Genomic DNA, 14,166 nt, shown 5'->3' with positions numbered 1-14,166 from the left:
TGGCGGATATGCCACCCGGAGTCCCGCCCCCAGCCTCCTGCCGGCCCAATCGTGGGCATAGCGGAGGTGTGGTCAATTTGCATGTTTCTCTATTATAAGGTAAGATTCCATTGGCCAAAGGAAAACAATGACCTAGGCTGACACCAAGGGGGCAGTGAGGTGCCCTCCCCCCTCCCTTCTCAGAGAGGCACTGCCAGTCTCATTGCAATGGGCAGAGATGAGGAGCTCAGCCAATGGTTGGAATAATAATACCAGCTACCACAAGAGCCTAAAGAGAAACACAGGCATCCTGTCAGGGCAGGTGCTATTATTGCTCTCATTTTGCTGATGAGGAAACTGAAGCTTAGAGAGGATAAGGAGCACACAGTCATATGTTCTACACTTGCTCTTAGAACTAGAAATTTCTGAGACGCTGACTCGGTTTTTCTATGAATCATGTTGTTGTTAATAAAACTTTATAGATAGCCTAGAGTACCCTCTGCCTGCTATAGTCTATTCTTAGAAGCCAAACTCGGGAATCTGCGAGGAGCTTGCTTAAGCTCAGCCTGTACAGAGAGAGAGGAAAAGGCTCCAGACTATAATGTTAGGAGGTTTGGAGGCTAGTCCAGAGGCTCTGCCACTAAATCACTGTTCAGCTTCAGAAAGTTATCTAACCTCTTTCGGTCTAAGTCATCTAAGACTCTGAGAGATCAGAGTCTGCAATTAATATGGCTATTCTGGCTCTAAGATGCTAACATCTAACTTTACTATTCCCAGTGGAACTTGAAGTGTCCCTCTTAGAAGCCCCATTCTTTATTTAAAAATTTCCCTGAAAGAGACCCATTTATGTTCATTTATATATTCATTCCTTCATCCGTTCATTCACTCATTCATTCATCAAAGTTTTATGGAACGCCCTTGGCACCAGCTCTGCTCTAGGCATCGGAGGTGCGGAGATGAATCAGGCCCACTGTTTTGTCTCTAAGTTCATGGTCTATTGGAGGAGACAGACCGAGCCACAGATAATGATAAAACCTGTGGGAATGTCCCAATTACAAAACAGGGAGTACGAAGGAGGTATACAAAGGAGGTATACAAAGATGCTGCACCAGGCCAGGGAGGAAGTGGCGGAGAAGAGAGAACAGCATGAGTTCAGCTGCGGGCCTATGGGGTATGCAGGAGGAAGCATCCAGGAGCCCATTGGGTAGTGGGGTCTGAGGCTGGGGGGAGCTACAGGTTCAGGATGTGGGTTGGGGTCATTCACAGCAGATGATCACTGCAGCCCGAGAGCACACATGCTATTGTGATTTCCCTTCCGTCCACTGTCCCTGAACCCCCAGTGGCCTGACCGCACTGGGTGGTCACACACACCAACCTTTCCCAGGAAGGATCCTGCCGGGGATTGACCTAAGCTGGGTGCAACAGTGTACATGTTGGCCCTGATAGGGACAAACGTGCAGCACCAATTCCGTTTTATGGCCTTGTCTGCTGCTGGAACACGTAGAGAGGGCACCAGGTCATCCTCGGTGCAGCCGGGACATAAATCAGCCAGCGGCCTGCTTCCTGAGGCCCCAGCCGAGGAAGCCGGGGCCTGCCCAGCCCTAACTGGGATCAATTACAGGCCATTCCCCTGCTGGCCCGAGTTTCCTTCCACAGACTCATGCAGGCCTGGCCCCAGGAGACCCTGCAGAGAAGCAGCTCTTAGGTTGTGTCTGTGACAAGATGCAGAGCTCTGACCTGGACAGGGCAAAGGAGAGATTGCTATTTGAAGAAAGTAATGCTGATGATAATGAAACAACAATATCTTCCTTTACTGGATGCACTGGGCCAGGCACTGGGATGAGCACTTACACACATTCTTTCACTTTAACCTCACAATGACTTTCTGGGGTAGGGTCTAATTTTACAGATTAGGAAAACAAGGCTCAGTAGATTGAGTGATTCGCTCAAGGCCACTCACTGAGGAAGGGTTGGAGCCCTGAATTCAAACCCAAGTCTGCCGGCCAAAAGATGAGTTCTAAAGAATGGCAAAGACACAGCCTGTTCTTTAGAGTCAAACAGGCTTGGATTCAAATCTTGGCTCCGCCATGTCCTCACTATGGGATCTGAAGCAAGTAAATAAACTTCTGAAGCCTTGGTTTTCTCGTCTATAAAATGGGGAAAACAGAATACACCTTGTGACAGATTAAGAATAATATAGAGAGAGTATATATAAGGCTCACCGCGTGGTAGTGTTATGATCACTGCCTTTGTCTCTGACCTTTGCTCACCACATTCAAGCAGATGGAGGAGAGTGGGCACAGGCTCACTGAGGCCTGAAAGTGATCTGATACAGTTGAAAGTGAAGTGAGCAGCAACATAACTGAGAATCGAGGTTCCAAAAGTAGACAGAAGCGGGATCATGCAGGGCTGCCTTGGAAACCACTATAAAGATTTAGGGCTTTATTCTGAGATCAATTAGAAGCAATCTATAATAATAAAAGCCTAATATGTTATTTAGACCGGACAGCCGAACGACCTTCCAGACATCATTCCGGACGTCCTTCCGGACGAAGCCATGGTGGCGGGGGCCAAGGCAGAGGTGGTTAGGGGTGAGCAGGCAGGCAGGGAAGGGTTAGTGGTCCTGGATTGCGAGAGGGTGCAGGCTGGGCTGAGGGACCCCCCCGCCCCGCCTCCACCCTGTGCCCCATGTACGAATTTCGTGCACCAGGCCTCTAGTTGAATAATAATAAACAGGTAGAGGAGTGATATATTTGATTTCTGCTTCTCAGAGAGATGCTTCAGGCTGCCCATCTTGTTTTTCCCCCAGTACCCCAGGGTATACAACAAGGCCGAGGACATAGGTGTTCAAAAAGTATTTGTGGGATAGGTTTGCCCAAAGTTACTGTTTTATCCAGGCCTGATTGATTATGGGAAACAACTCTTGCTAGCCCAGGGAAAGAGGATGCATTTTAGGGATAATTGGAGATGCTGTCTATGGAAAGCCAAGAACAGAGACTAGAACTAGGAGATAATTCTAGGTCCAGATGGCCTCATGTCTCCATTAGCTGCCATGCACAGGTGCTCTCTGCCTGCAGCCTTCCCCCTGGTCTCTCTCATTCTTAGTTTTGGTTTCCTGAGCATGTTTGTTCCCAACATGGTCCATTGTAGTCTCACTGGCTCTTTCTACATTGTGAACTTTCCATCTTAGGTCCTTTTGATAAATGTCTAATTACTTGCTCCTTAGTTCAAAATATAATAGAGAGACTCTGATCGGCCTAGGCTTATCATTTTTACAGAATGAATCTGAATAAAATGCATGAATAGCTGAATAAAATCAGATCCTGTGCAATAAAAAGAAAGGAGGAGAGTTGTTGGGAAGGCAATCAATAGTGACCACTACATTACACAAATACTTGTTTAATCACAAGTTATGATACGTGCTTTGAAGGAGAAGTACAGGGGTTAAGAGAGTGTAACAGGAGGGTCAGGATTGAGAGTAGGGTAAGTTTTAAAGGCCTATGGATTACCTGCACTTAAGTCAATGCTATAGTACTTTGAGTACAGGTTAGGCTGCCATAACGAAAAGTTACAAAATACAAAAGCTTAAATGAGATATGTTTATTTCTTCCTCACATGAAAAGCCCACGTGTGAGTAGTCCATGCCTAGCAGGATCAGCTCTGTTCCAAGGAGCTGTCTGAGCCCGGATTGGTGGGCTGATGTTACTGTCTTCAAATGAGCCTCCCATTTTTAGGTCCACAGCACCAAGGGTAAGACCAAGAAGTTGCCACATCATTTCTGCTCATTCCTATTGGCAAGAACTCATAGTGCCAAACCCAGTTGCAGAAGAGGCTGGGGCCAGCTGGGCAGCCACGTTTTCTGTTACAACTCTGGAGGGTGTTAAAGGAAGAAAGAGGGAACGGAGCTCACGAAGGGCAAGTCAAAGGCCCTGCTTCGGGTACTCTGACCTTGGGGGAAGAGATGCAGGACTTGGGGGAGAGATGCAGGATGCATGGGACTAAGTAGTTCCATGCAGTGGGGAAATCCAGTAAGATGAGGACAAAAGGTGCCTGTTGAATTTGGCATTTTAAGAGTTCCTGTGGTCCCAGAAGGGCAGGAGTCAAATTATGGGTTGAGGATTAGAAGTGAGGATATGGAGCCAGACTGTAAGACAACACTTTTGAGTTACTTGGAGGAGAAGGGAACGAAAGAGGAAGAAACAGCCAAATCTAGAACAAAAGAGTTGGCTATGTTTCAATTGGTAGAACTTTGAGGATATTTACAGGCAAGGAGGACTATTTTATTTATTTATTTATTTTAAATATTTTTTTATTTTATTGATTTTTTTACAGAGAGGAAGGGAGAGGGATAGAGAGTTAGAAACGTCAATGAGAGAGAAACATTGACCAGCTGCCTCCTGCACACCCCCCACTGGGGATGTGCCCGCAACCAAGGTACATGCCCTTGACCGGAATCAAACCTGGGACCTTTCAGTCCGCAGGCCGACGCTCTATCCACTGAGCCAAACCGGTTTCGGTTAGGGAGGACTATTTTAGTAGAGGAGAGTTTGAGGATGGAGGAAAGAGGAATCAGTACCCAGTACTAGGTAGAGACAGCGCTCAGGGAAGATGGGTGTGGGGACCAAGAGCAAAGATGCTCTTGAGATGAACCTTGAACAGAAAGGGAAACACCTCTTCTGAGGCGAGAGAAAGGCAGTTAGGATGAATGGTGAAGAGGTCATATTTGTGGGTGTGGGATGGGGTGAGGAGTCGAGCAGTTCCTGTCCTATGGCTCAGTTTTCTCAGTAAACCTGGGGAAAAGGGTTCCTGGCACAGAAGAGGCATGGGCGAATCAGGAAAGAAGGAATCCCTGCACCCACGTTGAGATGAAGCCAGGTTCCGGGTCACACGGCTCGTTCCCGGATAGCCACCCCGGAGCCTCCTGGCTTCTCTTCTAACCGGCCAGGCACACGCTCTCCGCCGGGCCTTGGCACTTGCTCTTTCTCCTGCCTTGAGTGCTCTTCTCCAGAGAGCTGCACGGTTCTCTCTCATGTTCTCAGGCTTCCGCTCACACGTCACCTCCTCAGAAAGGTCTTCCTGGGCCACCCTACTTAAAATCGCAACTCCATCCCCACTCCTTGTTCTTTTCGATCTCATTCATTACTTTATTTTCTCCATAGAACTAATTATCGTAATACATATTACATATTTACTTACAATTGTCTTTTCTCTCCCATTAAAATTAATTTCCACAGCTCAGAGATTTTATGTTTTGTTTACTGCTCATTCCCTACCACTTTAAAGGCCTTTAAAACTTGCAAGCACGTCAAACCCGCCGGCCATGCGTTTGACATGCTTGAATAATGCCTGCGCATAGTAGGCTATTGTTTGTTGGGTGAATAAATGAAAATTTCCATTGCTTTTGTGCTTTGTAGCTCTGGTAATAGAGCTTGTATTATTTCAACTCAGTGCTTACTTTGACTTAATGATTTAGTCTTAAATTCTATTTTGTTTTCTTCCTTCTTTTTCCTCTTCTTCTTAACAAGGTTATGGTCTCTCTTTTATTTTATTTTGGAAAAACTGCAAAGTGTTTTGTTTTGTTTTAGGTTTAAAGTCATATTATCTTCTAAGAAAAGAGGATGGGAGAGCAGAACCTCTAAATAGTCTAGGATAGTGGTTGGCAAACTGCGGCTCGCGAGCCACATGTGGCTCTTTGGCCCCTTGAGTGTGGCTCTTCCACAAAATACTACGTGTGGGCGCGCACGTACAGTGCGATTGAAACTTCGTGGCCCATGCGCAGAAGTCGGTTTTCGGCTCTCAAAAGAAATTTCAATCATCGTACTGTTGATATTTGGCTATGTTGACTAATGAGTTTGCCGACCACTGGTCTAGGAGAATTTTTTGTGTCAGGCAGAAAGTTCCTAAAGTGGTGATCCATCTGTAAAGCCATTAGTTTTGTACTGTTAACTCATGATTAATAAAAAGACAGACACACACATATCTACAAAACAAACAACCTCCCAACACACATACACACAGAGACGCAAAGAACAGAATCAGGAGTGCCTTTCAGGTTTATAGATTGAGCACTAAGTGGATAAGTGTCATCCTATGTACTGCACTGTCCCCTGATATTGAGAAGCTTGGAGGGGAGCGGGTTGGGGTGGGAATAGCAGGGCACAAAATTAGGAGTTTGTTTGGTCTCATGTAGGGAGCGGCTATTGGGCCAAGCCTCCGACTGACCTGTGGTAGAGCCACATACAAGTCCCAGTTTGGAGGGCAGAGCCCTCCTAGCACCATTAAGCTTGACCTTATAGTCTTCCCTTGTTCCTAGGTAGCTAAGAGATGTGGGCTGTGGGAGGTGCAGCAAGTGCTGCCAAAACAAAGCAGAGAATGGCAACAACAGGAAAAAAGCAGATTTGAAATTCGCAAGAACATTGTAAACATCTTGCCCTTTTGTTTTGCTTTGTGTGATCTGACTATAAATAAAGCTTCGGCTTACAGGCTGTGCCACTGTTCCCTCATCCAGGCACAGTGATCCTACCTAGCCCCAACTGTATTCTCTTGTCTGTCTTCTTTAATCCTTCACCACCCCTCCTCAGGTTCACCCCTGGCTGTGCTGGATGTGGTTCAGGCTCAGTTAAGTTTCAATGGCCGGTTGGCCTCCACACGAAGATAACAAATAGGCAGTTGGATATAAGTCTGGAGCTTAGGGGAGAAGTCAGTGGTGGTGATATAGATTTGTAAAGTCATTGGCAGACGGATGGTATGTAAAAGCCATGAGACCAATGAGATCACCTAGGGAGGGAATGCAGAGGAGAGCCGGGAGCCTGGGGTTCCCTGGGAACATGGCTTTGTTAGACGAAGTTGAATGGGAAGGAGTCTGGGGAGGGGAGGCCCTGCCTAGGTCTACACCAGGGATCCAGTAGGGCAGACCGAGGTGACAAGTGACAACCACAAATAGGAAGAACATGTAAGAATTCTCAGAGATCCTTGGGAAAGGAAACCTGGAAAGAGGATTTCCTGAAGTCTTGGAGAGTGAGGGTTCAGATTACTGCTGCATATGCATTAAAGGGGAGTGTGGTCTGATAGCAGGAGAAACCAGGGGCATCGGGTCACTCCTCTTTTCATGGGTGTGTTTCCCCCACCTACCACGAGCCTCCCAAGGGCAAAGACTCTGCCTCCTTGGCCTTGGTACCCTGTGCAGCTCAGAATAACTGCATGAGTGAGGGAACAGAGAGAATATCTAACAGGCCTTGTACACATTGTTTAAAAAAAAAAAAAAAAGACAGTCTAAATAAAATCTGCAGGCCAAAAGGAAAGGGAACACTGAGAAACCAGGACCAAATGGCTCCTGACAGCCCAACCTGCAAGCCCTTTTTGGGGATTTAACCGCTGCTACGCTGAGCAAGAGAACATTTTGCTTCTCTCCCCGGTCCGCGGAGAAAGCCATTCGTCCCCAAGCAGAACATCCCAGCAAGGTCACGACATCGACGGGAACCATATGGAAAGGGATTTCTCAGAAGTCCCCAAGGAAGGAAGATGCTGGCTTCTCCTGCCCTCTGAGCTCCCTCAGTGGCTCCTGGTGGGGGCTGAGAAAGAGCATCAAAGCCAGCAGGGAAGGAGGGACCTCCAGCAGATGTGGTGGGTGGTGGGAGTAGGTGGAAGAGGGTACACGTGACTAGAACAGGGAGGGATGGATCTTCTGCACCCCCCCCCCAAAGCTGTCCTGGTGTTCCCTGGGGATGGGGTGGCCATAGTCGGCCCTGAGAAGGTAGAAGCAGAGATGGCGGCTCGGCGGGGAAAGCTGAAGCAGAGGTGGGAGACAGGAGCGACTGGCAGGTCTCTGCCTGCTCCACTCCTCGGTCCTTCTCCAGGCCCAGCTGACCGAGGGTTCCAGAGATTCCTCCCAACAGACGGACCTGGGGGTGGGGTGGGGTCTGAGTTGACTTCTGTTCCTCATCACAGAAAGAACCTCCGGGAAGACAATGGAGAAGCCGGGGCCACTGTTGGGCCCACCTCTTTCACTTCCCCAGAAGGGCTGCAGCTGGGAGCTCTTCCTTAGTCTGGCCCCGCCCTGGCTGGATCCCCATGTGTTCTGTGCCTCCGTGAAAATATGGCCACATCCTGTAGCCCTCGTTTAGACTCCTCTCTCTGTCCTGGAGATGTTTGCCCTGACACGAAACAAGGGCATCCTTTACTCAGGCTGCCTGCGAATTACACCTGAAACACCACAGCCACTCAGGCAATAACAAGAAAGAAACTCGCAGTCAAACCCCAACGGTCCCCTGGAAACCCAAATGGGGAAGTAACAGCTGGGGCATTTTCACCTTTTACACAGGAAGAAACGAACGACCTCGGAACCCGCCGAACTTCCGTGGGCCACAGTTCTCCAGTTGGGGAGAGTGTGTGTGGGGAGGGGGACACACAAACTGGGTTGTTAGAGTGAAAAGAGAGCATATGACGGGCACATAGCATGCTCTCAAATGTTAGTTACTTTATTATTAAAAAGGATTCTGGGAAATAGAACATTTCTGGGCTTACATTGTTTAAAGTGCTTCTCAGGATGCCTAGTACCTACGAAGGTGTAAGAAATGGAAGTTACATGAAAAGTGTTTAAAGCTGGGATAACAACGGAAGTTCACTTAGGCAACCTAAGCCACTGCCTTTGTTGTTGGTGGAGCTGTGGGTCAAATGTTCCTGCTTTTTATTGAGAATTCTAGTGTTGTTACCCGAATACCATTATGCAATGAAATCATCTTGTTTGATTAAAGATTATTATTTGATGACCAGTTCAGAACTCACAGGCAAGGTGATCACTGGGTTTGGGGAGGGAAGAAGGTGGTGGAGACAGAAAGAACCTCAACGAAGGTGCTTTTCTTCTGAGTTTATTATTGTTTAAAATCATGATCGGATATTGAATAGTTTATGCATTGAGATAGCCATAAAGCACCTTGCTTCTTCTCTTTCTGTTCTCCCCTGGGGTCCTGGCTCCGTCCTGGTAGTGCATGTCAAGGTCGAGGCCATGGAGAGCGTTCTTCCTAGCCCCAGCCTGGACGGGCAGGATGGGGCCCTAGACTCCTCTTGGATAAATCTTGGTTTTTTTGGAACATTCTGTGTGGAGCATTACAAGATGTCCAAGAAGGCATCATGTTGATGTACTATTTTGCTTGTAAAACATCTGCCTTTTAAAAATCCTGATTTACTCAAGACCTCCTTTCTAAAGTAAGGAGAGGAAGTAGTAAAGGGGATGATGAGGAGACAACCCTCATTCTGACACTTATATGTAATTTGCAGCAACCCTACGAAGCAGGAATCAGTATGCTTAGCTTACAGGTGAGGAAGCGGAAGCCCAGTGCATGGCTCAGGACCACGGCAGAGTGGGATCCTGGGCTTTGGGCCCCAAATGTTGTGCCCAGAAATGCTCACTTCCTCACAACAGAGACGTGAGACCGGGCCCTTCCTCTCACGAGAGCACTTCTGCCTTCCCTGACCTTTGGAGCCTCTGCTCTAAGCATCTCTTAGTCTGGCCCACCCTCCCAGCAGTTCTAGTCTGGAAGCACTGTGGCCCCCAGACCTGCTTCCAGACCCTCCTGGGTCCCCGGTGCGGTGTAGCCTGCCCGTGCTGTGAGTACTGGGTATGTGCGTGTGAATGGGGAGGAAGGGGTCTGGGCTCCTCTCTGGGAAAGGACAGACAGTAAGGTTCTGATTCTGCTTGTCTGTAGAGCCGACGTGGTGCGGAGATGGGCGGACATTTGCTGCTGCCTGGTCTGCTCCTGTTCCTTCCTCTGATCTCGGGCTGGACCATTTCCAACTGCTTAGTGACCGAAGGCTCCAGGCTGCATCTGGTCTCCCGTTTCTTCCTCTGCCGCTTGGACTCCAGCCTGCCCCTCCTTGCAGCATGCTCCAGGGTGAGCAACGTGACCAAGGCCTTGGAGGCTGTGCCACAGGGTGTGGAGGGGCTCTGTCTCAGTGGTTCCCCTTCGGTTCTGCCCACGGACGCCTTCTCCCGCTTCCCTGGCCTCAAGGTCCTGGGGCTGAACCTGCATCTCACTCAGATCCAGCCAGGAGCCTTCCGGGGCCTGGGGCAGCTGCAGCGCCTGTCTTTCATAAGGCTCCCCTTGAAAGACCTCTTCCTACCCCCTGATGCCTTGGGCAACCTGAGCTCCCTCCAGTACTTGGCTTTCTCGGGCTTTTGCCTGAATGGGAGCTCGGGTGTCCGGTTGCCTCCCAACCTACGGCGGCTGTCCCTCACTTTGAGTTGCCTTGAGAATGTGGGGCAGCTGGCCGACATCTTCCCGGACCTGGTGCTTGGCTCCTCCTCTGGCGACGCCTGGACTCTGGAGATGCTGGACTTGACGTCAAACAATCGGCTGAAGATGGCCAGTCCTGGGGCCCTCCAGGGCCTCAAGCTGGGGACTCTGAAACTGGACCACACGAAGATGAAGGCAGCTGCAGTGATGGGACTGGGGCTGCAGAGGCTGGATGCCCTGTCTGTGACATACACGGACACGGCAGAGCTGCCCTCCGGGACAGTTGCCCACTTCGAGCTGCAAGAGCTGAATCTGGGACTGGGATGGACGCGGATAGAACACATAGCTCTGGAGGCCCTGGCTTCCTGCCAAAGCCTGAAGAGCTTGAGTCTCCAGGGAAGTGGCCTGATGGACCTGCCACCAGGTTTGCTGGCTGCCCTGCCCGGGCTTCAGAGACTGAACCTGAGTGGCAACAAGCTACGCAGTGCTGCGCTGTGCCCGAATGAGACAGGAGCTGTGTCAGGACTGCGGGCCCTGGACCTGTCCAGCAACGAGCTGCAGAGCCTGGCCCCAGCCACCTTCTCCTGTTTGTCCCACCTGCGGGAGCTGCTACTTCAGATGAACCAGCTGGTTTGGCTGGAGGGCCAGGTATTCCAGGGCTTAAGGAGGCTGGAGATGTTGGACTTGAGTAACAATCCACTGGAGGCCCTGGGCGAGGGCTGGTTGGCTCCTCTGCCTGCACTGACCACCCTCAACCTGCTGAAGACCCACATTGTGCCGAGCCCAGCCTGGGACTTCCTGGGCCCAGAGAGTCTGCAGGACCTGAGACTGCCGCTCCCCTCTGGCCCTTCTGGGGCAGCGCTGTCCCTGCCCATGAGGCTGACCAGCTTGGAGCTTCATGCAGTGCCAGGCGGGGAGCTTTGGGAGCTGGCTTCTCCTGTCTTTCCAGCCTTACAGACCTTGACTCTAAATGGCTGGGGACTGCAGCTGGGGACCCAGAATGTCACCAAGATCTTCCCTGACCTTCGCCAACTCTCCCTGTTTGGCAGTAGCTTGGACGGCCTCTGTTCCCAAGACACCCCCAGCTTCTTCCTCTGGCAGCTCCCCAGGCTCCAGTATCTTAGGGTACAGGGGGACGGGCATGGCCCCAAGCCCTGCTGCATCACGGGGCTGCCCAGTCTACGGGAGCTGAAGCTGCAGAGACTGCAGTCCCGCGCGCAGCCCCGCCGCCTGCAGCTGGAGGAGCTGGTGGGGGAGCTGCCCGGGCTCCAGGTACTGCACGTGTATGATACCGGGCTGGAGACGCTGTCTGCGGTCACCTTCCAGGGCCTGGGGAGTCTCCAGGTCTTGGTGCTAGACTGGGAGGAAGGCCTTGTGCTGGACGGCAGTCTCCGGCAGCACAGTCCCCAGATGCCGCGGTACGTGTATGTGCTGACCTCGTCCTTGGCCTGCCAGTGTGCCAACGCCTGGGTGGAGCCCTGGCTTGAGCGGTCCCCCAGAACATATGTGCATATAGCCTCCACCCAGCTGTGCCAGCCAGAAGCCGGGGTCCACCCCAAGCGTCCCCTCTTCCCCTTTCTCCGGAGTCACTGCCCCAGGACTTTGGAGTTGGGCCTCTTTTTGGGCAGCTCTGCCCTGCTGCTTCTGCTGATCTCCTTGCCCCTCCTACAGGAAGCCAGGAACTCCTGGCTCCTCTATCTCCAGGCCTTATTCAGGGCTTGGCTTCAGGACCTGAGGGGTCGGAAGGGTGAGGGCAAGAGGTTCCTCTATGACGTCTTTGTGTCCCACTGTAGGCAAGACCAGGCCTGGGTGGTGCAGGAGCTGCTGCCTGCCTTGGAGGGCCGCAGGGGGCTGCGCCTCTGCCTCCCCGAGCGCGATTTTGAGCCAGGCAAGGACGTGGCTGACAATGTGGTGGAGAGCATGGCCAACAGCCAGGTCACGCTCTGCGTGCTGAGTTGCCAGGCGCTGCATACCCCACGCTGCCGCCTGGAGCTCCGCCTGGCCACCTCCCTCCTGCTGGCCGCCCCCCGGCCCCCATTGCTGCTGCTGGTCTTCTTGGAGCGGGTCTCCCGCCACCAGCTCCCCCGCTACCATAGGCTGGCGTGGCTGCTCCGCAGAGGAGACTACTGCTTGTGGCCTGAGGAAGAGGAAAGAAAGGACGGCTTCTGGGCTTGGTTGGGGAGCAGGCTGGAGCAAGCCAGGCTGGGCTAGAGTGAGTGCATGCATGTCGGAGGGCGGGGAGAGGAAGGAAAGCCATCCTGGCCGGGGGAGCGTGGGTATGTGTCAGTGAGTGAGACGGAACTGAGCTTTGGGGAGGTGGGTGCTGTGTATAGGGAGGATGAACCAACGGCTTTGGGAACACAGGGCTTTGGGAAGGCTCTGGAGGCTGAATGAGGAAACCTGGGGGATGCAGGTAGCCATGAGGTATGTGATGTGATCTCAAGATGTCCGGATCCTCAGTAAATTGACTAAATACATGAAATGAATGGCTTAATTGGAGTTTTTGTTTTTTGATGGAGACTCACATGAGAAAGAGGGTGAAGGGGGCGGGGTCATGAAAACTGTAGCCTGGAGGAAATAAAGGGGGATTTCGGGGAGAGTACGGGAAAGAAAGGAAGGCTCAGAGTACTCCTAAGCTCTGGAATGGGGTCCAGGCCAAGTTCAAGCAGATCTTGAAGGGGCAGAGCGGCCCCTCCCGCCATCTGGGTTATAGGGGAATTGGCAGCCGAGGACCAAAAAGCTGGGATGCTGCCCAGGAGGCAGCAGACCGATTGTCTATTCCCTCAATGAGGACAGAGAGCATGGTCCTATCTGTCACCTTGTTTGAACCTCAGAGCAACACTGGGAGGGGAACCCACCTCCTCGGCACTCCGTGCTTCAGCTCCCAGGACACCCTGCTCTCCTGCCTCTGGGCCTTTGCGTGTGCCATCCCTCCCTCCCACTTTAGTTCTTCTGGGGAACTACTGCGCATCCTGTAAGACTCAACTCAGCCATCGCTTTCTCCAAAAGCCATTCCTGACCTCCCAGCCTCTGGGTTCCCATAACTTCCTGCACTCCCCTTCCTCAAAGTACTGACCACACCGTTCCAGCCCTTACAGGTCTGGGAGTCCCCAGAGCAGTGGTCTCCAAGGGGGGCGGGGGGTGCACAAGATGAGCCACGGGGGCTTAGGAAGAAAATTTTAAAACTTTTCAGTCTTATGGCTTTGTTATGCTACTTAACCTCTGCATGTCAGTCCCCTCTTCTGCAGTATGGGATAGTATTACACCTTCCCTCAAAGGGCTTTCCAAGGATTAAGTGAGTTAGTATGTATAAAGCATGGGAAGCAGGACCTAATAATGCACTGTAAATGTTCAATAAAAGTTAGCTTGTCATGCAATTATATATGTACTACATGCATATAATTTATAAGTAAGTACACATGTGTTGGGCCCTAGCCGGTTTGGCTTAGTGGATAGAGTGTCGATCTGTGAACCAAAGGGTCCTGGGTTCGATTCCGGTCAAGGGCCCGTACTTTGGTTGCAGGCTCCTCCCCGGCCCAGGCCCTGGTTGGGGTTTGTGCAGGAGGCAACCAGTTGATGTGTTTCTCTCTCATCAATGTTCCTCTTTGTCTTTCCCTCTCTCTTCCACTCTCTCTAAAAATCAATGGGAAAATATCCTCCGGTGAGGATTTTAAAAAAACACCACACAAGCACACATGTTGGGAGTGTGTACTAAAAAATGTCTTACTAGTAGGAAACGTTACTAATTTACTAATAGAACACTTGACCAGGGAAGTTTGGAGATCAAATCCTGGGGGCAGGGACCACGTGTGATTCATCTCTGCATCCTCAGAGCCTAGTGCTGGCCCAGCTCAAAGAGAATCTTAACAGACAGCTATGAACAGAAAACAATCTTTATATATATATATATATATATATATATATATATATATATATATATATCTGGCTTTTGCCT

The 14,166-nt window shown here is 50.8% G+C and overlaps 1 protein-coding gene across 1 annotated transcript in view; it reads left to right on the top strand.

Annotated features, from left to right (window-relative positions):
* Positions 1-12,422, top strand: part of LOC307102653 (toll-like receptor 12) — a gene marked incomplete at its 3' end in the record, with an annotated part of 89,840 nt that extends 77,418 nt beyond the window's left edge. Inside the window, exon 2 of the mRNA XM_079776362.1 lies at positions 9,684-12,422. Coding sequence (XP_079632488.1) covers positions 9,702-12,422 — 2,721 coding nt within the window. The 5' untranslated portion in view covers positions 9,684-9,701. The remainder of the gene's footprint in view (positions 1-9,683) is intronic.
* Positions 12,423-14,166: the final 1,744 nt, after the last annotated feature.

The sequence above is a fragment of the Cnephaeus nilssonii genome (assembly GCF_951640355.1).
Source record: "Cnephaeus nilssonii genome assembly, chromosome: 7".
In the NCBI taxonomy this organism is placed as follows: Eukaryota; Metazoa; Chordata; class Mammalia; order Chiroptera; family Vespertilionidae; genus Cnephaeus; species Cnephaeus nilssonii.
The sequence above is the reverse complement of the archived record's forward strand: the minus strand, read 5'-3'. Positions and strand labels throughout refer to the sequence as shown.